The 23,017-nt window shown below is 43.5% G+C and overlaps 1 protein-coding gene across 4 annotated transcripts in view; it reads right to left on the minus strand.

Moving 5' to 3' along the window:
- The window catches only part of cep112 (centrosomal protein 112), a 572,452-nt gene that overhangs the window by 480,445 nt on the left and 68,990 nt on the right, over positions 1-23,017 (minus strand). For all 4 annotated transcript variants that reach the window (XM_060844726.1, XM_060844724.1, XM_060844725.1 and 1 more), the window contains exon 5: positions 11,614-11,638. In XM_060844726.1, coding sequence (XP_060700709.1) covers positions 11,614-11,638 — 25 coding nt within the window. The remainder of the gene's footprint in view (positions 1-11,613; positions 11,639-23,017) is intronic.

Here is a 23,017-nt window from a genome sequence, read left to right on the forward strand (position 1 = left end):
GAGGAAAGAGCAGGAAAGTAGAAGTGACAAGTGTCAGATCAGCCATGATCCTATTGAATCGCAGAGCAGGCTCAAGGGGCCAAATGGCCTATTCCTGTTCCGATTATTAATGGTCTTATAAAACAAAAGGCTACCTTTACAAACACTGATTTTAAAACAACTCTCTTTCATTTCAGTTCACACTTTTAAAAAAATGCAAAATAAAATACTACTATCCTTATAGCAGTAACATTGGGAGGAATTGTAAAAATTAGATTGTAAAACTGTAAAAATTGCAGAAATGGGAAAAATAAAACAATTTAGACAGAACGTTGTAAACAATCACTCAAATGTGTTTTCTTTAAATCAGGCTCTGAATGCTGCTGCTCTTTTTTGACTTCATAATAGCAGGATCAAATTAATTCAAAGCACTTTTGCCTTAAGATCCTCTAGTACATTAGACTCAAGTATCCAAGAATCTGATCTATGGTCCTCACCTTGCTTGATTTCTCCAAGTGATCATCTTTACACAAGCAATTTTCTTCTCATTTCAAGTGAGCATCTTTACACAAGAGAGTCAGCTTGATTCAGGAGACAAATATACACTTGAGGTAGCAGTTGCAGATTCAAGATTTTAAAGACTTTCGCACATAATGTAAGATTACACTCTAGTGCCAAACTAAACGATGCCTCACTGCCACTGTATGGATCCGATGCAACATTCAGGTCTCATCTACCCTCTAAACTATCCCATTACACTTGTTAAGAACAGTGACATTGCACTTGTAGTCAAAATTAATCTTTCAACCAAAACGTGTAAAAGCCTTTCCTCACATCACCCTTGCTTCATTTGCACATTAGTTTATATCTATGCCCTCTCATTCTTGTTGCTTTTACAAGTAGAAACAGCTTCTTAGCTAAACCGTCGAGCCCACTCACAATTTTGAGAACCTTATTCAGATCTGCTCTCAATCTCCTCTCTGCAGGAAAACAGTTCAAATTTCTTTGATCTACTATCATACCAGTATTTTCTCATATCAGGAACCAGTCTTGTAAATCACTTTTGCACTCTCTCCAGTGTATTTACATCTTTTTTATGACATTTTACAATATTCAATCTAAGGTCTAACAGAAGTTCAACATAAATCCCTTGCTCTTATACAGTATGCCCCTCTTAACAAAGTTAAGAACACTATGTTTTAGTTATTGCTCACTCCACCTATACTGCCACCAATGATCTGTGCAGGTATACACCCAGATCCTTCTGCTCCCAAACTCTCGATTTTGTATTCTGTTTCAATTTTCTTCTGAACAAAGTTCAGCACCTCAAACTTCACTGCAGTGCATCACATCGGTCACATCTTTGCCCACTCCACAAGTTGTCAATGTCCTTTCGGAATTCCTCCTCACGGTTTACAACTCTTCCAAGTTTAGGGTCGTCTGCAAATTTGGAAACTATCCCTTGTACATTAAAATCCAGATCATTGATATTGTGAAAATCCAATGATGATCTTTATTTGTAATGACTAAACACTGTTTCATCCAGACAAACATAGTATAATAAAATAAAATGAACAAAACAACAGATTGTGTTGATATTCAATAACATCTTTAAGGATGCTTTTAAATTCAACTCCATAGAAGGATAAAGCCATCACACTAAATGGAAAGATACCTGACTGACTGGTTGGAGGAATTATGCATGTGACGGGACATAGATGGAACTCCCAAAAGCTTGGATATGTCAATAGCTGAGTGTGAATAGGAAGATGAAAAACAAAGGCAACAGGAGAAACAGTGTAAGGCCACTAAGGCAGAAGAATAAAAAAAAATTAAAGCAACAATGCTGTAAAATAGAAAGAACTTACATTCTACTCATCATGCCAAGCCTATGGCTGGCATACCAACCCTATTTGAGAAAAGGGATGACACTGATAAGATGAGGAATGGAGATTTTATTCCAGGATACCCAATGAGCCACTAATATCTCCTGATAGTCCCCAGCACACCCCCTGATTTTAAACCTTCCTTTACGCTGAAGATGAAGAGTCCAGTATCGGTAACCAGCTTCATAACAACATCATGGGGGTGAGCGGCCTGAGGCATCCTAAACCAGGGGCCATCCCAGGAATCAGAGTAATGTTAATGAACCAAGTCCCTGACTGTAAGGAGAAACCAGTTCAATTTGCTTAATTTGTCCAAAGAATAATACAGGCGTAAAGGCAGCAAAATTCTGGGAGTGACCTGAATACAAATGGCTTGTATTATAAGACTGAAATAGGTAGCCAGCTGTCTGGTATACAGCCTACAAATGAAAGAATAATAGAGAAGCTAACTCACCTTCGTTTAACGCAACTTTTTGCAATGTATTCCTTCTGATGTCACCGACATGATCCAGACAAACAATATGAACTAGTCCAAGAATTCCCGGTCCCAAATGAGATGAGCAGTAGTTTTCTACTGGGATGGCCAGAACGAGACTGAACCACAATCCAAAGTACAGGTAAAACCAAAAAATGTCCAGTGGCCTTGTAATCCCTATACGCCGTATGCCAGCCCTGACAGGGTTGAATGAGACCAGTATGCCCACTGGGGGCAGAACCTACTGCTGAGCAACCCTGAGAGGATCCTGGAAATGGGGACAGGCAGCCCTCAGTACTACACTTTTGGGACTGTAAACAAAACAGCAAAATCCCCCAGGGACAAATGGCAGGCCCTTGCTTTAACTGTGGAAATGTGGCCACTGAGGAGCAATGTGTCCTTACTGTTACCTTGGAACTAAAGCAGGGATCAACGTGCTTGCACCCTAGCAAAAGGAAAATCTGCTAATATACACCGACTCTTGCTGTGCTTTTAACATGGCCCACGAATATGGAGTCTTGTGGGAATGTAGAAGATTTCACCTCCACAGGGCATCCTCTGAGTAATGCTGTTTTGTCCAACCAGTCTGGCAGTTATCAAAATGTTCGGCTCATGCTGTCACAACTGATACAGTCTCCAAAGGAAATGAGCGAGTAGATGCTGCTGCCAAGCAAATTTAAAAATCACACAACACCAGGTTACAGTCCAACAGGTTTATTTGGAAGCATTACTTTCGGAGTGCTGTTCCTACCTGATGAAGGAGCAGCACTCCGAAAGCTAATGCTTCCAAATAAACCTGTTGGACTATAGCCTGGTGTTGTGTGATTTTTAACTTTGTACACCCCAGTCCAACACCGGCATCTCCAAATCATGGCTGCCAAGCAAGCAGTCTTACACTCTACACTTCTGGTCCCATTGGATTCCCAACAAAACCTGGTTAGAGACAGTATAAGAATGGGTATGCCAAACCTGGATAAGGAACAGAAATCAGAGGGGAAGCCCCTGCTGAAAAGCACAAACTATGGACTCAAATGAGGTGGTCTCCTGATACTCAAACCAAAATGTGGGTGGCCCCTGCTGGACAAGTTTATGTTTCTTTGTTGCTGCCTATTTCAGTTGATTATGTGCATTATTGCACACACCTGGGTAAGGAGGGATTAGTTAATACTCTCTTACAAACTTGGTGGCTCCCAAATTTTTAGAAAGCAGATGAGAAAAGAGCTGAAGCAAAAAAAAAGACAAATGCTATAAAGTGATGTCTTGCTTTTGTTGAACCACTTCCTTGCCTGGTGGGCCTTTTACTTGTCGACAACTTGCTTTTAAAGAATTATTTTGAGTACATTGTTATGAATAGCTTCTAACAATAGTAGATGTATTTAGTAGATGAATCAAAACCATCCCAATGACTGAAAATGCTGCCATAATAGCGGTGGACAAGTGGGAAATATCCGCAACAGCTAACCAAATTTCTTTAAAGTTTACATTCACAGGTACGCCAAGCCTAAGAACTAGGAATGAGGCAAATTAGAGTCTAGGTAGAAAGACCTGTTCCTAGTCCTGCTGGTCACCCACATAGCAGTCAAGATCAAGGGGAGGCCCAAATAGACGCATGCGATGCAATGCAAAAGAGCACCATCCCTGTCAGAGACACCTTTCCACCTACGTCCGCAAATGGCTCAGCCTGATCACACTGCCTTTTACTACACTTTCTTAGCTTTCTTTCCTAACTATGTTTGATTGGGGAATAGTGGATAGCCTGATAACCTCTAGTAAATGGGAATTACAGTTTAAAAATTTTCTTTAAGCACAGAACAACTCCAACTGCTGGCTATGTACCTATATCCCCATCCACCCTAAACTCGCACCAAGCGAGCCCTTATAGAATTTGAGTGACGTGCAGCTTTCTTTTTGCCTGCCTTTGGAACTACTCAACCAGTAGCAACCCTGCAAACCAACCTGTGCTTGGCTCAGTTCCCTGTTGTGGCCCTGCACTCCAGTGATCTCACAATGCTTAGGTTTCCCCTGTCCTTACTGAACCTGAGGACGATCTGTCCAATCTCCAACCACCATCCCCTGACAATTCCCTGGCTCTGGGTAAATGTCTCCTTTTGCTGACACTCCCAATTTGTTCTTTTTAAAAAAGGAGGGATTGTGGGAGAATTTGACCAAAGTTGCTACAAAATTGTGTGGAAGGCATTTTTGTCACAAAGCAATTTTTGGAGTAAAATGTAGCCTGTTAGCATAGTGCTTTATGAGCCCTGGATGAGGAAATCTGTTTTGATAGCTTGACCTGGCAGCTGCAGGCTAGCTCTGTTCCTCTGCATCCTGAGACAGTTCTGCTTCATAGAATGATGTATAGTTTCACTATGTCCCTTATCGATTGTTTTTGCCTAGCTGAACCTGCAATATAAGATAACATTCAGTTTTGTAGACATAAAGAATGTAATGTAAGTGGACCTTGTGACTACCCCTAGGTTGCATAATTCATGGACAGTGGGCTTGCGATATACTATATAACTTGTAACGTGAACTTCATTGGAATATATCGGATTTCTTCGAACGAAGATGTATTCCCCATGGCCATGAATAAAAGCTAGTTAATTGCTCGAGGTCTCTGCTCCTGACTATTTTGTTTAAACGATTCGGCACAAGATTTACATTTCCCTAACAATTTTCAATGACATTTTTAAGTATGCTTTTAAATTCAACTCAATTCCAGTATGATGTGGAGATGCCACAGTTGGACTGTGGTGGACAAAGTTAAAAATCACACAACACTAGATTATAGTCAACAGGCTTATTTGGAAGCACTAACTTTCAGAGTGTTGCTCCTTCATTAGATAGCTAGTGGGGCAGGATCATAAGAAACAGAATTTATAGTAAAAGATCAAACTGCCATACAATTCATGCAATGTATTGAACAAACATAGATTGCTATTACTTGAGTGGGTTCGTGATCCATAGCCCGTTTTGGGATCGTTCCTACTTTCTTACATTTCTGCAAAAACTTGATGTCTGTATCAAATTGCAAGTAACAGTAATCTAGGTTTGTTCACAATAGTCTCTATTCTTCCATTGCCTCTATTATAGACTCATAGAGATGTACAGCATGGAAACAGACCCTTCGGTCCAACCCGTCCATGCCGACCAGATATCCCAACCCAATCTAGTCCCACCGGCCAGCACCCGGACCATTTAGCTCCAAACCCTTCCTATTCATATACCCAACCAAATGCCTCTTAAATGTTGCAATTGTACCAGCCTCACCACTTCTTCTGGCAGCTCATTCTATACGCGTACCATCCTCTGCGTGAAAAAGTTGTCCCTTAGATCCCTTATATGTATTTCCCCACTCACCCTAAACCTATGCCCTCTAGTTCTGGACTCCCCGACCCCAGGGAAAAGACTTTGTCTATTTATCCTATCCATGCCCCTCATCATTTTGTAAACCTCCATAAGATCACCCCTCAGCCTCCGACACTCCAGGGAAAACAGCCCCAGCCTGTTCAGCCTCTCCCTAAAGCTAAATCCTCCAACCCTGGTAACATCCTTGTAAATCTTTTCTGAACCCTTTCAAGATTGACAACATCTTTCCGATAGGAAGGAGACCAGAATTGCATGCAATATTCCAACTGTGGCCTAGCCAATGTCCTGTACAGCCACAACATGACCTCCCAACTCCTGTACTCAATACTCTGACCGATAAAGAAAAGCATACCAAATGCCCTTTCACTATCCTATCTACCTGCGACTCCACTTTCAAGGAGCTATGAACCTGCACTCCAAGGTCTCTTTGTTCAGCAACACTCCCTAGGATCTTACTATTAAGTGTATAAGTCCTGCTAAGATTTGCTTTCCCATCTTTCTACCAAAGTGCAAGACCTCAGATTTACCCATGCTGTACTCCATCTGCTACTTCTTTGCACACTCTCCTAAACTGTCCAATCCTTTCTACAGCCTTTCTGCCTCCTCAATGCTACCTATCCCTCTACCTATCATTGTATTGTCTGCAAACTTAGCCAGAATGCTCTCAGTTCCTTCAACTAGATAATTAATGTATACAGCGAAAAGTTGTGGTCCCAACACTGAGCCCTGTGGAACACCACTTGTCACCGACTGCCTGCTTTCTGCCAGACAGCCAAGTTTCTATCCATGCTAGCAACTTGCCTCTATCACCATGGGCCCTTATTTTACACTGTAGCCTCCCGTGCGGCACTTTGTTATGAAGCCCTACATGAACGGCTCTGGATTGCTTCAAAAAAATATGACTGGTTAAAAAAAAGTCATTTATTCAAAAATTAAACATTAACCATGTGAGCACAAACCTAAGAAAACATTCCCTTCTCTGAAATCATCCCCCATCAATTCCTTTTTTTTGGTGAATACTGACACAAAATATTTGTTTAGGACCTCACCTACTTCTTCTGGCTCCGCTCACAGATGCCCTCCTTTGTCCATGAGCGGACCAACCCTTTCCCTGTCTACTTTCTTGCTTTTTATATAAAAGACTTGGGAATCTCCTTAATCCTGCTTACTAACAACTTTCCATGACTCCTTTTAGCTCTTTGAATTCCTTCCTTACGTTCTTTTCTACTTTTCTTCTGTACCTCTAGGGCTTCATCAGTTCCCATCCTCCTAGAGTTTATATATGCTTCCTTTTTCTTTCTGACCAAGGTCAGAACATCTCTGGTCATCCAAGGCTCACGTAACTTGCTATACCTGTCATTCACTCTCACAAGAATGTGCCATTCCTGAACTCTTAACAACTGCCATTTGAAATATTGCCACAGATCTGATGTAGATGTACCCTTAAACAGTTGCCGCTAATCAAAATTCTCCAGTTCCTGCCTTATGTCTGTAGTTCGCCTTCCCCTAATTTAACATTTTCACCCGAGGACGGCTGTTTTCTCTATCCATGAGTATCTTAAAACTCATGGTATTATGGTCACTAATCCCCCACTGAAACTTCACTCACCTGGCCGGGCTCATTCTCAAAATCAAATCCAGTATAACCTCTTCCCTGGTTGGATTATATACATATTGTGTCAAGAATCTCTCCTGAAAGGTCCCTCATGGGAGACTGGTACAAAAGGTGAAGTCACATAGTATCAAGGGTGAGCTGGCAACATGGATACAGAACTGGCTTAGTCATAGGAGATAGAGGGTCGTTGTGGAAGGATGCTTTTCAGAATAGAGGGCTATGACTAGTGGTATTCTGCAGTGCTGGGACCTCTGCTGTTCGTTATCGACATAAATGATTTGAAAGAAAACATAGCTGGTCTAATTAGTAAGTTTGAGGATGACACAAAGATTGGTGGAGTTGTAGATAGTGAGGAGGACTGTCAGAGGATACAGCAGGCTATAGATCAGTTGGAGGTATGGGCAGAAAAATGGCAGTTCGAGTGTAACCTGGACAAATGTGAGGTGAAGTATTTTGGAAGGTCAAATACAAATGGAAATTATAAAGTGAATGGCAGAACCCTTAGGAGCATTGATATGCAGAGGGATCTGGATGTGCAGGTCGACAGATTGCTGAAGGTAGCAGTGCAGGTAGATAAGGTAGTAGAAAAACAGTTTATGGAATGCATGCCTTCATTGGAAGGGACATTGAGTATAAGGATAGACAAGTTATGCTGCAGCTTTATAGAATGTTAGTTCGGCCACACTTGGAATATTGTGTTCTGGTCACCACACTAATCTCCTCGATCTCCTATGACTAAGCCAGTTCTGTATCCATGTTGCCAGCTCACCCTTGATACTATGTGACTTCACCTTTTGTACCAGTCTCCCATGAGGGACCTTTCAGGAGAGATTCTTGACACAATATGTATATAATCCAACCAGAAGGGTGCGGTTGCTTTGGAGAGGGTACAGGAAAGGTTTAGCAGGATGTTGCAAGGTATACGGGATTTTAGTTATGAAGACAAGTTGAACAGACTAGGTTTATTTTCATTGGAGCACAGGAAGTTGAGGGGGCGACCTAATAGACGTTTATAAGATTCTGAATGGCATGGATATATTGGGAAGTATGAGGCTTTTTCCCAGGTTGGAGGGGTCAATTACTAGGGGACACAGATTCAAGGTGCAAGGGGGAAAGCTTAAAAGAAATGTGTGAAGCACATTTTTCACACAAAAGGGGATGAGTGTCTGGAAAACATTGCCAGAAGGTAGTGGGAGCAGAAACAACAGCAGCATTCAAGAAGCACCTGGTCAAATACATGAACAAGAAGGGAATAGAGGGATACAGATCATGGAAGTGAAGACAGTAGACGGTTTTAGTGCGTAAGGGCAAAATGTGGGGCACAGGCTTGGAGAATGATCAAGAAGGTCAAAATTAATATTAGAAAGAAAATAAAATTGAGAATCAACAGGAATATCAAAGGTTTTGGGGAAGGGGGAACAGCGGAAAAGTAGAGGAACTATGAACAAACACTAGCAGATAACAAAAGGGAAATCTGAAAATCGTCTACAGGTGGTGAAAGGAGATCATTTACAAACAGAAGCAGAGGGCTGGGCTGTTAAATAAATACCTTGCATCTGTCATTACAAAGGTGGGTGCTGCTGCTCAACCTGTCTCTAGAAGGGATCGAAATTAATAAGTCGTAGTCTTGGATAGATTGTTGGCGCATAAGCATTACAATGTATCGACACCTTATGAAATGCACTCAAGAATTTTGAAGGAAGGGTAGAAATTGAAGAGGCTCACAGGCTATAAACTTTCAGCCTTCACTGGATTCCAGGGTACCACCGCAGACTGGAGATTTGCTAACATTACAACCCTGTTCAAAAAAGGTTGTTGTGATTTGGAAGTGCCGGTGTTAGATTGGGGCGTAAAAAGTTAAAAATCACATAACACCAGGTTACAGTCCAACAGTTTGAACTGAAACCAACACAGTCATTCTAAAAGATGACAGACTTAACAAACAATCCAGGTCTTTTTCAATATATAATTTCAGTTACATCACACTGTAAACTTTTGCTATAAATTCTGTGTCTTACGATCTTACACTCCACAACCACGTGATGAAGGAGCAGCACCCCGAAAGCTAGTGCTTCTAAATAAACCTGAACTATAGTCTGGTGTTGCGTGATTTTTAACTTCAAAAAGGTTGTAAGCCTAATTCAGAAATTGAAAATCAGTTAGTTTAACTTCAGTAGTGGGAAAATGTTTGGAAACAATTATTAGCTGTCACAGGGAAAAAGGTGGGTTGATGACGAAGAGTCAGCATGGTTTTCTATAGGGGAACTCATGTTAAACTAACTTATTAGAGTTGTTTTGAAGCAACAGAATGGGCTGATGACAGTAATGCTTTCATGGATTTCCAGAAAGCATCAATATAGTTCTTTACATTAAACTTGCGAGATAAGATTTAGATTATGATATAAAAGGGACAGTGACAACATGGATATAATATTAGCTCCATGGTAGACAATGAAGAGTAATGATCAAGTGATATTTTTCTGGCTAGAGGAAGGCTTGTAGTTTAGTTCCCCAGCAGTTGGTATTGGGACCCCTACTTTTCCTGATGTATATCAATGATCTGGATCTTGGTGTGCAGGGGATAAATTCCAAGTTTGCAGATGACACTGAACTTGGAATAATTGTAAAATGTAATGGTGTACAAGAACACTGTTAAGTTGGTACAGGGGATACAGAGGTGGCAGATGAGTTTCAATGCACCTGGACAAATACATGAATAAGAAGGGAATAAGAAATTATGCACTTTGGTCAGATGAACACAGAAAGACAGGGAGTACAGGAGCAGAAGGATCTTGGAGCATTTGTACACAGATCATTGGAGGTATCAGGCGAGGTGGAGGGAGCAATAAATAAAAGGACTGTGTTCTATGTCATTATTAAAGCTGAGAATACAAGAGCAAGGAAGTGATGTCGAACTCGTTTAAGGTATTCATTAAACCTCAGCTAGAGTATTGTTTACAGTTGTGCATACCAAATTATAAGGAAAACATATAATGCAATGAAGAGAGTGCAAAAGCAATTTCATGAATAGTTCCAGCGATGTGAAACTTCAGCTGTAGAGAACAGATTGAAGATGTTGAGGCTGTTTTCTCTTGAGAGAAGCAGCAAGAGATCTGATTGAGGTTTTCAAAATCATACGTAGGTTGAACATAGTAGATAAAGAGAAGCAGATTCCACTAGTTAAAAAAAAATAATGAGAGGACAGATTTAAATTAATGTACAAGCAAAGCAAGAGTGATGAAAGAAAAACCTTTTTCACATCGCAAGGACTTAGGGTGTGGAATCCATTATGTGGCGGAGGATGATTCAATTAAGTCTTTCAAGAGGGTTGTGAATATCTTTTTGAACAGCAACGGTGTGTGACCCACTGGGTGACTATTTTGCAGAACACCTAAATTTTGACCAGAAAAATGACCCTAAACTTTCAGTTGCCTACAATTTAATACACCACTGCGTTCCCTGGCCAACATCACTACCTCAGGGTTGTTGCAATGCTCCAGCAAAGTTCAACGTAAGCTGGAAGAACAACATCTCATTTTCACTTAGGGGTGCTGTGGCCTTCTGGACTCAATATCCAAACTAATAATTCGAGGTCCTGAGCATCATCTTCCATGTCCTTCCCCCAACCTTTGTCATCATAACAAATCCATTGTTAACAACTTCTGGTCCACATTAGTAACAGTTCTGCACATTCCTGGACACCATGGGCAATTTTAATGTGGTCAATCTACCTAAGCTTTGGACTATGGAAGGAAGTCGGAGCATCCGGAGGAAACTCACACAACACGGAGAGAATATGCAAACTCCACATAGACACTTCTGATGGAGACCCGAAACATTAACTCTGATTTTTCTCCACAGGTACTGCCAGATCGGCTGAGCTTTTCCAGCGATTTCTGTTTTTGTATCCTAAGAGATGTTTGGTACGTAAATCTTTCTTGATGTGGTAAAATAAAATCTTGGTTTGATGTACAAGTTGAAGGAGAGATCCATTATCCAGATGCTTGATAAGTCAGCCAAATAATTTAACTGTCATCATTTAAAAGTCCACGGCCATGACCTTCACCTTTGTGAAGATTACCATGAATCATCTACATGTTTCTATTGTGGATGCCAGTACATGGACTGGCAAAATAGAGAGAGAAAATCCTAACAAATTACAAATTTCATAATTAAAGAACACAACATCAAAAATGAAACATCTGCACTCATTTACCTTACTCTAAGTTAATGGCAATATTTCCTACATCTGATCTACATGTAAGAGTTGATAAACAAAAATGCCATGTTACCTTGCCATTGTATGTGTGTCTTCGCCTGTAACAAAACCACAAAACAGTAACAATCAGTATTACAAGAATGTAAATTGCACAGCTCAGAAATGATAACCATCTTTTACAGGGGGAACAGTGACATACTGTCACAATGTATGAATGCTTCAGCAATATATTTAATAACTAAAATATGTCTTGCAAGTCAAATGCTGGTCATAATAAGAGTATCTTTGAGCTGCTGTTAAAAAGAAATTACATAATTCTAAACGCAGGTTTCACAGTTACAATATTTCATGGCAGAATTTCTGTTTGTAAATGAATTTCTCCTTTATTTTACGTAACTGATGCCAATCACCAATTCTTCCAACCAGTCCAGGCACAGACACAGCAGTTCTATAATCAGACAGTCAATGTGAACATTCCTGATGAAGGGCTTATGCCTGAAACATCAATTCTCCTGCTCCTCAGATACTGCCTGACCTGCTGTGCTTTTCCAGCACCACACACTCAACTCTGATCTCCAGCATCTGCAGTCCTCATTTTCTCCTAGTCAATGTGAACAGTACAGGCCCTTCGGTCCTCGATGTTGTGCCGCCCTGTCATACTAACCTGAAGCCCATCCCACCTACACTATTCCACATACGTCCATATGCCTGTCCAATGATGACTTAAACGCACTTAAACTTGGCGAATCTACTACCGTTGCAGGCAAAGCATTCCATACCCTTACTACTCTCGGAGTAAAGAAACTACCTCTGACATCTGTCTTATACCTATCTCCCCGCACTTTAAAGTTGTGTCCCCTCATGTTTGCCGTCCCCATACTTGGGAAAAGGCTCTCCCTGTCCACCCTATCTCACCCTCTGATTATCTTGTATGTCTCTATTAAGTCACCTCTCAACCTTCTTCTTCCTAACGAGAACAGCCTCAAGGCCCTCCTTCCATACCAAGCAACATCCTAGTAAATCTCCTCTACACCCTTTCCAAAGCTTCCACATCCTTCTTATAATGCGGTGATCAGAACTGTACACAATTCTCCAAGTGTGGCCGTACCAGAGCTTTGTACAGCTACAGCATAACCTCCTGGTTCCGGAACTCAATCCCTCTATTAATAAAGGCCAAAACACTGTATGCCTTCTTAACAACCCTGTCAATCTGGGTGGCAACTTTCAGGGATCTGTATACATGGGCACAGAGATCTCTCTGCTCATTTGCACTCCCAAGAATCTTACCATTAGCCCAGTACTTTGCATTCCGATTACTCCAGCCAAAGTGTATCACCTCACACTTGTCCACATTAAACTCCATTTGCCACCTCTCAGCCCAGCTCTGCATCCTATCGATGTCTCTCTGTAACCTACAACATCCCTCGTCACTATCCACAACTCCACCGGCCTTAATGTCATCCGCAAATTTACTAACCCACCCTTCTAAGCCCTCATCCAGGTCATTTATAAAAATGACAAACAGCAGTGGACCCAACACTGACCCTTGTGGTACGCTGCTAGTAACTGGACACCAAGATGAACATGTTCCATCAACTACAACCCTCTGTTTTCTTTCAGCAAGCCAATTACTGATCCAAACTGCCATGTTTCTCACAATCCCATTCCGCTGCATTTGTATAATAGCCTACTGTGGGGAACCTTATCGAATGCCTTGCTGAAATCTATATACACCACATCAACTGGTCTACTCTTATCTACCTGTTTGGTCACTTTGTCAAAAAACTCAATAAGATTCGTTAGGCACGACCTACCCTTCACAAAACCGTGCTGACTGTCTCTGATCAGATTTTTTTTTCCAGATGGTTATAAATCCTATCTCTTATAAACCTTTTCCTACACTTTACCAACAACTGAAGTGAGACTCACTGGTCTCTAATTACCAGGGTTGTCTCTACTATTCTTTTTGAACAAGGGAACTACATTTTCTATCCTCCAGTCCTCAGGCACTATTCTTGTAGACAATGATGATTTGAAGATCAATGCCAAAAGCTCGGCAATCTCTTCCCCTGCTTCCCAGAGGATCCTAGGATAAGATCCCATCCGGCCCAGGGGACTTGTCTATTTTCACACTCTACAGTATTTCTAATATCTCTTTCCTGTGAACCTCAATGTCTTCTAGTCTAGATGCAAGTATCTCCATATCTTCCTCACCAACATTTTCATTTTCTATAGTGAACACTGTCAAAAAATATTTATTTAGTGCTTCTCCTATCTCCTCCGATACCACACACAACTTCCCACTATTATCCTTGATTGGCCCTGATTTAACTCTTGTCATTCTTTTATTCCTGACATACCTATGGAAAGCCTTAGGGTTAACTCTGATCCTATCCGCCAACAACTTCATATGTCTCCTCCTGGCTCTTCTGAGCTCTCTTTTTAGGTCTTTCCTGACTTCCTTGTAACCCTCAAGCACTCTAACTGAGTTTTCACATTTTGTCCTAATGTAAGCCTTCTTCTTCTTCTTGACCAGGGATTCCACTTCCTTAGTAAACCAGAGCTCACGCGTTCTACATTTTCCTCCCTGCCTGACAGGTGTATACTTATCTAGGACACACAGGAGCGTTTCCTTGAATAAGCTCCACATTTTTAATGTGCTCATCCCCTGCAGTTTCCTTCCCCATTCTACGGTTCCTAAATCTTTCCTAATTGCATCGTAATTTCCCTTCCCCCAGCTGTAACTCTTGCTCGGTGGAGTACACCTATCTCTTTCCATCACTCAAGTAAACCTGACAGAATTGTGATGGCTGTCTCATCCAATTGAGTTTTCCACTAATCCATTTAGGAAAATACCTTGTTTTCACCATTTTGTGTTCCAACAGTCAGTCTGGAATTTACAAAGATAGTGTGTCAAAACGTATTGTCTTGTACCCTTTCATCCCACCAGACTGTATACCTAAAATATATTGTCATATGCTCATGCCATAATCCATAACATGCCAGTGCAATCATCAGGATTCCATTTTCTCACCATTATTTATTACAACATTTTTATTTTGTTTTGTTTCAGAAGTCAGTTTGTCAGAAAATAATGGAATCCTATACATTTAAAGGGAATTAACAGGCACATTATTTGAATAAACAAAACATACCTTCTTCATTGAATTTTGCAGTTATAAATAACACAAGAACAGATCATCTAATGTATTCTACAGCAAAAATTCCTGAAGTTTTGAATCTCAACTTTGTCATTGAGAAGTTGACAGTGAGTGAAGAATAATTGCTTCCACAAACAGAGGAAAACACAGTCCCACTGAGCACCACCACGCCACATTTAACAACAGGTAACAGCAGTTAAGGGTGAAAAGGTTACCTATTTGCCCTCTTTGTTGGCTCACAGCTGAGTAATACACAAAGGTAGAAATCTCTCACTGAGCCATTTTATTGAAATTAAAGTCATGAGCTCACCAAAATAAGTTATTTTGGAGGACCAATTCCAACACCGCACAGCCCAGATGGCCTCCTTCTTCAAGGACCGCAGATTCCCCCCAGACGTGATCGACGATGCCCTCCACCGCATCTCCTCCACTTCCCGCTCCTCCGCCCTTGAGCCCCGCTCCTCCAACCGCCACCAAGACAGAACCCCACTGGTTCTCACCTACCACCCCACCAACCTGCGCATACAACGTATTATCCGCCGCCATTTCCGCCACCTCCAAACGGACCCCACCACCAAGGATATATTTCCCTCCCCTCCCCTATCAGCGTTCCGCAAGGACCACTCCCTTCGTGACTCCCTTGTCAGATCCACACCCCCCACCAACCCAACCTCCACCCCCGGCACCTTCCCCTGCAACCGCAGGAAATGTAAAACTTGCGCCCACACCTCCACACTCACTTCCCTCCAAGGCCCCAAGGGATCCTTCCATATCCGCCACAAGTTCACCTGTACCTCCACACACATCATCTATTGCATCCGCTGCACCCGATGTGGCCTCCTCTATATTGGTGAGACAGGCCGCTTACTTGCGGAACGCTTCAGAGAACACCTCTGGGCCGCCCGAACCAACCAACCCAATCACCCCGTGGCTCAACACTTTAACTCCCCCTCCCACTCCACCGAGGACATGCAGGTCCTTGGACTCCTCCACCGGCAGAACACAACTACACGACGGCTGGAGGAGGAGCGCCTCATCTTCCGCCTGGGAACCCTCCAACCACAAGGTATGAATTCAGATTTCTCCAGCTTCCTCATTTCCCCTCCCCCCACCTTGTCTCAGTCGGTTCCCTCAACTCAGCACCGCCCTCCTAACCTGCAATCCTCTTCCTGACCTCTCCGCCCCCACCCCACTCCGGCCTATCACCCTCACCTTGACCTCCTTCCACCTATCCCACCTCCATCGCCCCTCCCCCTAGTCCCTCCTCCCTACCTTTTATCTCAGCCTGCTTGGCTCTCTCTCTCTTATTCCTGATGAAGGGCTTATGCTCGAAACGTCGAATTCTCTATTCCTGAGATGCTGCCTAACCTGCTGTGCTTTGACCAGCAACACATTTGCAGCAAAATAAGTTATTAAACTATTAGAAATAAATGAGTTCATATCAAATTAGCAGTCATTTATTCCCTGAAGACAAAGGCAAGTGTAAAATTAACTGAAGATATACATATTTCAATTCTCTGTTGAAAAGGCATAACAGTAGGAAATTAATCTACACACAGGTCCACCTCCTGTTCCGTCACCTCTGTTCCCACTAAACTGCTCATCACACAACTTTCCATTTTGATCCCCATGTAAATTAATATTATTAATAATTCTCTCACTTTGGGTGTTGTCCTTCTGTCAGGAAATCTGTCATCATCACCACTCTCCAAAAAACCTGGACCCCGCTATTCTTGCAAACTATCATTCCGTTTCCAACTCCCCTTTCCTCTTCAAATTTTCTCACCAAAATCCACATCTTACGAGGAACATGGATTTTTAAATTCTCTTCCTTAGTTTCAACTTCCTCCATGACCTTACCTCTAGCCCTGACTCTAATCTCCTCCAGCCTTCCAAACCCTCAGCATATTCATATTCTTTGAATTCTGACCTCTTCAACAGCTGAGCTTTTAAGTGCTAACCCACCGGTGACTGCCTTCACGTATCTTAGGTATAAAGCTCTTGTAGACCCTTCCACTATTTCGGTCACTTTGCCTTGCTTTCCACCTTATAATATGTTTCTTTGACTTAGCATTTAGTCAGCTCGCCTAACATTTTCCTCAGTATCATTGTTCATTTAGCAATGCTTCTGTGAAATGCCTTGGGACATTTTAGTACATGAAAACACAAAGAGAAATTGCTGTTGCATGTTTGTTCAACAGAAGTCAAAGATTACTACAAATTCTCAAAAACAGTAGAGCATTAAAGAATTAAAATTAGTTGAACCTATTTAGCCCAGCAAATATTTGAGTTTTAAATACTGGTAAATAAGGTAAATTATTTTGCAGGGTAGCTGAAAATGTGTTGCTGGTTAAAGCACAGCAGGGTAGGCAGCATCCAAGGAATAGGAAATTCAACGTTTCGGGCATAAGCCCTTCATCAGGAATGAGGACAGTGTGCCAAGCAGGCTAAGATAAAAGGTAGGGAGGAGGGACTTGAGGGAGAGGCGATGGAGATGTGATAGGTGGAAGGAGGTCAAGGTGAGGGTGATAGGCCCGAGTGGGGTGGGGGCGGAGAGGTCAGGAAGAAGATTGCAGGTTAGGAGGGCGGTGCTGAGTTGTGGGAACCGACTGAGACAAGGTGGGGGGAGGGGAAATGAGGAAACTGGAGAAATCTGAGTTCATTCCTTGTGGTTGGAGGGTTCCCAGGCGGAAGATGAGGCGCTCCTCCTCCAGCCGTCGTGTTGTTATGTTCTGCCGGTGGAGGAGTCCAAGGACCTGCATGTCCTTGGTGGAGTGGGAGGGGGAGTTAAAGTGTTGAGCCACGGGGTGGTTGGGTTGGTTGGTCCGGGTGTCCCAGAGGTGTTCTCTGAAGCGTTCCGCAAGTAAGCGGCCCGTCTCCCCAATATAGAGGAGGCCACATCAGGTGCAGCGGATGCAATAGATGATGTGTGTGGAGGTACAGGTGAACTTGTGGCGGATATGGAAGGATCCCTTGGGGCCTTGGAGGGAAGTGAGGGAGGAGGTGTGGGCACTATTAATTGTACCTGCAAACTAAATGTCTCTTAGGGTGGCAGAGTGGCACAGTGGTTAGCACTGCTGCCTCACAGTGCCAGAGACCTGGGTTCAATTCCTGCCTCAGGTGACTCGCTGTGTGGAGTTAAATTGCTAAATTGCCCATAATGTGCATGGGCACTATTAATTGTACCTGCAAACTATTGTGCAGGGTAGCCTGACAACAGAAATAGTAATGACTGAGTTTATTCAACATGGATTTTGTGTTGAATCCAGATTTCAATGAATGCAGTATTTTAGTGAAGGCTAATGTTCTGACCATTTGGATCACAAGGAGGCGTGGTAGAATGTACTAACAAACCAAGGAAGAGTTTCCTGCTGAAAATGTGGAAACATGCTTGCTGACAACATCCTAGAGAATATGCAAAGAGATCTGTGTGGGAGTGAGGAAAAGTGACAGCCACAGTGACCAAGATAGATACAAACATAGAGATTATTATTATTATTGATTTTCTTTATGAAATATTTACTTCATTTTGCAATGATTTTTTCAATAATTAATTCAAATTTCATTTCTACTTGTATTCAAATACTGCAAATATTTCCAATCAGCATTAAACCGAGGGAAAAAAGCACCATACATACATTTCATCCTGCAAGATTAAAATATCATTAGATTAGATTACTTACAGTGTGGAAACAGGCCCTTCGGCTCAACAAGTCCACACCGACCCGCCGAAGCACAACCCATCCATACCCCTACATTTACCCCTTACCTAACACTACGGGCAATTTAGCATGGCCAATTTACCTGACCCACACATCTTTGGACTGTGGGAGGAAACCGGAGCACCCGGAGGAAACCCACGCAGACACGGGGAGAACGTGCAAACTCCACACAGTCAGTCGCCTGAGGTGGGAATTGAACCCGGGTCTCTGGCGCTGTGAGGCAGCAGTGCTAACCACTGTGCCACCGTGCCGCCCACAAATCATGTGAGTCATCAAATTGCACTTCAATAACAAAGTGCAACAAACGGGGTTTTCTATAATTCCTGGACTAAGGGGACATAACAGTGTCAAGGTATGCAGAGAGGAGTTCAGTGGAACAGGAGCCAGCTGAGAAAATGGGTCAGCTGGGAAAGTCATATTTCTGAATCTTCACGAGGAGGTAGAATCAGGCAATGCAGGATTTGCGGACAATGAGGTTGGAGACTGTGGATGGGAGATCCCGAGGTGATGAGATTGTGGATGGTCCGGGATATGATGGTTTGGTGATGGAAGGGCAAGTCATGGTCAAGAGGGCAGGAGGAGATGGTTTCTGCAAGTTGGCATCTGGCTTTAGTGGGTGTAGAGGTCAGTACACCAAACTACCGCAGTGACTTCCCCCTGCCCCTTGCCTGCTGGTTTGATAGTAATGTTGAGGTGGGAGTGGAGGGCTGCACTTTGCGCAGTTCCTCAACTAAGGCTTCCCCTTAGTCCAGGAACTCCCCAACGACGTTTGGGACTCCACCTATGCTCTTCACCTCCTCCAAGACTTTTGTTTCCTCGGCCCCCTACGCCTTATCTTCAACATGGACATCCAGTCTTGCACACATCTATCCACCACTATGAAGGCCTCCAAGCCCTCAGTTTCTTCCTCTCACACCATCCCAACCAGTACCCTCCACCAATACCCTCATCCGCCTGGCTGAATTGGTCCTCACCCTTAACTTCTCCTTCCAATGCTCCCACTTCCTCCAAATCAATGGGGTAGCTATGGGCACCCGCATGGGCCACAGCTACGCCTGCCTCTTTGTCGGGCAGATGGAACACTCCATCTTTCCGTCGTTACACCGGCACAACACCCCCCCCACCCCACCCCCAACCTGTTCCTCCACCATATCAATGACTGTATCAGCACTATCTCGTGCTCCCATGAGGAGGTTGAACAGTTCATCAACTTCACTAACACCTTTCACCCCAACCTCAAAATCGCTTGGACCATCTCGGACACTTCCCTCCCCTTCCTGGACCTCTCCATCTCCATATCTGGCGACTGACAAACCACAGACATCCACTACAAATCCACGGACTCCCACAGCTAACCTTCCACCCTCCCATCCCTTATTTCTAACTCCTCCACCTCTGCCATAGCTGTTCCAAGGATGACAAATTACACCGTAGAAAATCCCAGATAGCCTCCTTTTTCAAAGGCCGCAACTTCCCCTCCCATGTGGTTGACGATGCCCTCCAGAGCATCTCCTCCACTTCCTGCACCTCCACTCTTGAACCACACCCCTCCCATCGCAACAAGGACAGGATCTTCCCCCCCCCCCACCCCCCCAAAGGTCCTCACACTCCACCCCACTAACTGCTGTATACATCGCATCATCCTCTGCCACTTACACCACCTACAAACAGACCCCAACACTAGGGATACATTTCCCTCCCCACCCCTATCAGTGTTCCGGAAAGACCATTCCCTCCGTGACTCCCTTGTCAGATCCACACCCCTCAAACAGTCCACATCCCACTACCGGCACCTTCCCCTGCCACCGTAGGAAGTGCAAAACCTGTGTCCACACCCCCCCCCTCACCTCCGTCTAAGGCTCCAAAGGATCCTTTCACATCCGACAGAAATTTACCTGTACCTCCACCAATGTCATCTATTGCATCCGTTGCACCTGATGTGGTCTCCTCTACATCTGGAGGAAGGATGCCAACTTGTGGATCATTTCAAAGAACATGTGCACATCAGGTGAATTGGCCATGCTAAGTTGTCCATAGTGTTAGGTGCATTAGGCAGGGGTAAATATAGGGTCGGGGTGTGTTACTCTTCGGAGGGTCGCTGTGAACTTGTTGGGCCGATGGGCCTGTTTTCATACTGTAGGTAATCTAATCTAATCCTGGGACACCCACACCAACCTACCTCACCACCCTGTGGCTGCTTCAACTCCCCTCCCAGTCCCACTCCACAGGCAGGTCCTTGACCTCCTCCATTATCAAACCCTAACCACCTAAAGTCTGTAGGAAGATCACATCATCTTCCACTTTGAATCCGTGAAACCACACAGGATCAATGTGCATTTCACCAGTTTTCTCATTTCCCCTCCCCTCACTTTATCCCAATTCCAAGCCTCCAACTCGGCACTCTTGACCTATTCATTGCTTTTCCCATCCATCAGCTACACTCTCCTTTCCAACCTATCACCTCCCCCACCTTCACCTATCTACTGCATTCTCAGCTCCCTTTCCTCCCAGCCACATCCCCTTCCCATTTATCTCAACACCCAGCCCACGCGGCTCATTCCTGATGAAGAGGCTATGCCCAAACGTTGATTCTTCTGCTCCCAGCATGTTGCCTGACCTGCTGTGCTTTTCCAGCATCACACTCTCGACTCTGATCTCCAGCATCTGCAGTCCTCACTTTCTTCTAGTGCAGAAACCTGTTTTGTGCTTTCTGTTAACATGAGTTGATCAGAAAGATAAATTGAAGATTTTGTGTAATTGGTTACAAATGTTTAGCTTTTATGATGACTCTAGGAATAGCAAAGCTTGAATTCCACATGGTACCGCAATCAGGTATAACATTTCTAGCCTTGTAACAACACCCCAAGTCTCAAACTCTCCATTCATCCAACTCTGAGCATTCCGCTTTGATAGTTGGGGAGATCAATCCGAGCAGAGAGAGTTGAAGCTATTTCTTTATCTGTCTTGGCCCATGCTCTGGAATTCCCGCCTGAAGCCCTCTACCTCAACATCACCTTCTTTCACTTTAAAATCCTTTTCAAAATCAAACAGTTGACTAAACTTTCAGTTATTTATCTTGATATGCCTCCTCCAGTGGTCCCAACACTACAGATATCAGTCTTCAGCCAATTCAATTCACTTCACATGATATCAAGAAATGGATGGAGGCACTGGATACTGTAAAGGCGATGGGCCCAGACAACATTCTGGCAGTAGTACTGAAATCTTGTGCTCCACAACTTGCCGCTCCATTCACCAAGCTGCTCCAGTACAGTGACAATACTGGCATCTACCTGACAATGTGGAAAATTGCCCAGGTATGTCCTGGACATAAAAAGCGGGATAAATCTAACCCAATCAATTACCGCCTCATCAGTTTACTCTCTATCATCAGTAAAGTGGAGGAAGATGTCATCAACAATGCTATTAAGCAGCACCTGCTCAGCAATCACCTGCTCACTGACGCCCAGTTTGGGTTCCGCCTGGGTCACTCAGCTCCTGACCTCATTACAGCCTTGATTCAAACACATTTATCTGAATTCCAGGGGTGAGGTGAGAGTGTCAGTCCTTGACATCTAGGCTGTATTTGATTAAGTGTGGCATCAAGGAGCCCTAGCAAACTTGGAGTCAATGGGTATTGGGGGCAAACTCTCCAGTGGTTAGAGTCATACCTAACACAAAAAAAGACAATTGTGGTTTTTGGAGGTCAGTTATCTCAGCTGCAGAACATCTTGCAGGAGTTCATCAGGGTAGTGTCCAAGGCCCAACCAACTTCAGCTACTTCATCAATGACCTTCCCTCCATCATAAAGTCTGAAGTAGGGATGTTTACCAATGATTGCACAGCGACTCCTCAGATAGTGAAGCAATCGATGTCCAAATGCACCAAGATCTGGACAATATCCAGATCTGGGCTGACAAGTGGCAAGTAATATTCGTGCCACACAATTGCTAGGCTATGAGCATCACCAATAAGAAAAAAATCTAACTAATGCCCCCTGACATTCAATGGTGTTACCATCATCGAATCCACCATCAACATCCTGGGAGCTATCACTGATCAGAAACTCAACTGTACTCCCACATAGCAGTGGCTACAAAAACAGGTCAGAAGCGAGGAATGCTGTGGCGAATAACCCACATCCTTACTCCCGAAAGCCTGTCGACCATCAAAAAGGCCCAAGTCAGGAGTGTGACAAAATAGTCCTTACTGCCTGGATGAGTGCAGCCCCAACAACTCTCAAGAAGCTTGACTTAATCCAGGACAAAGCAGTCCACTTGATTAGCACTGCAACCACTGACTCCACCATCAACGCTGAGTAGCAGCAGTGCACTACTTAACAAGATTCACTGCAGAAATTCACCAAAGGTCCTCAAACAGCACCTTCCAAACCTACAACCACTTCCATCTAGAAGGACAAGGGAACATCACCACCTTCAAATTCACCTCCAAGTCACTAACCATTCTGACTTGGAAATATACTGACATTCTTTCACCATCACTGGATCAAAATCCTGGAATTCCTCCCTAATGGCATTGTGGATCAACCCACAGCAGGTGGATTGCTACGGTTCAAGAAGGCAGCTCACAACCA

Source organism: Hemiscyllium ocellatum, chromosome 25 (genome assembly GCF_020745735.1).
Source record: "Hemiscyllium ocellatum isolate sHemOce1 chromosome 25, sHemOce1.pat.X.cur, whole genome shotgun sequence".
NCBI lineage: Eukaryota > Metazoa > Chordata > Chondrichthyes > Orectolobiformes > Hemiscylliidae > Hemiscyllium > Hemiscyllium ocellatum.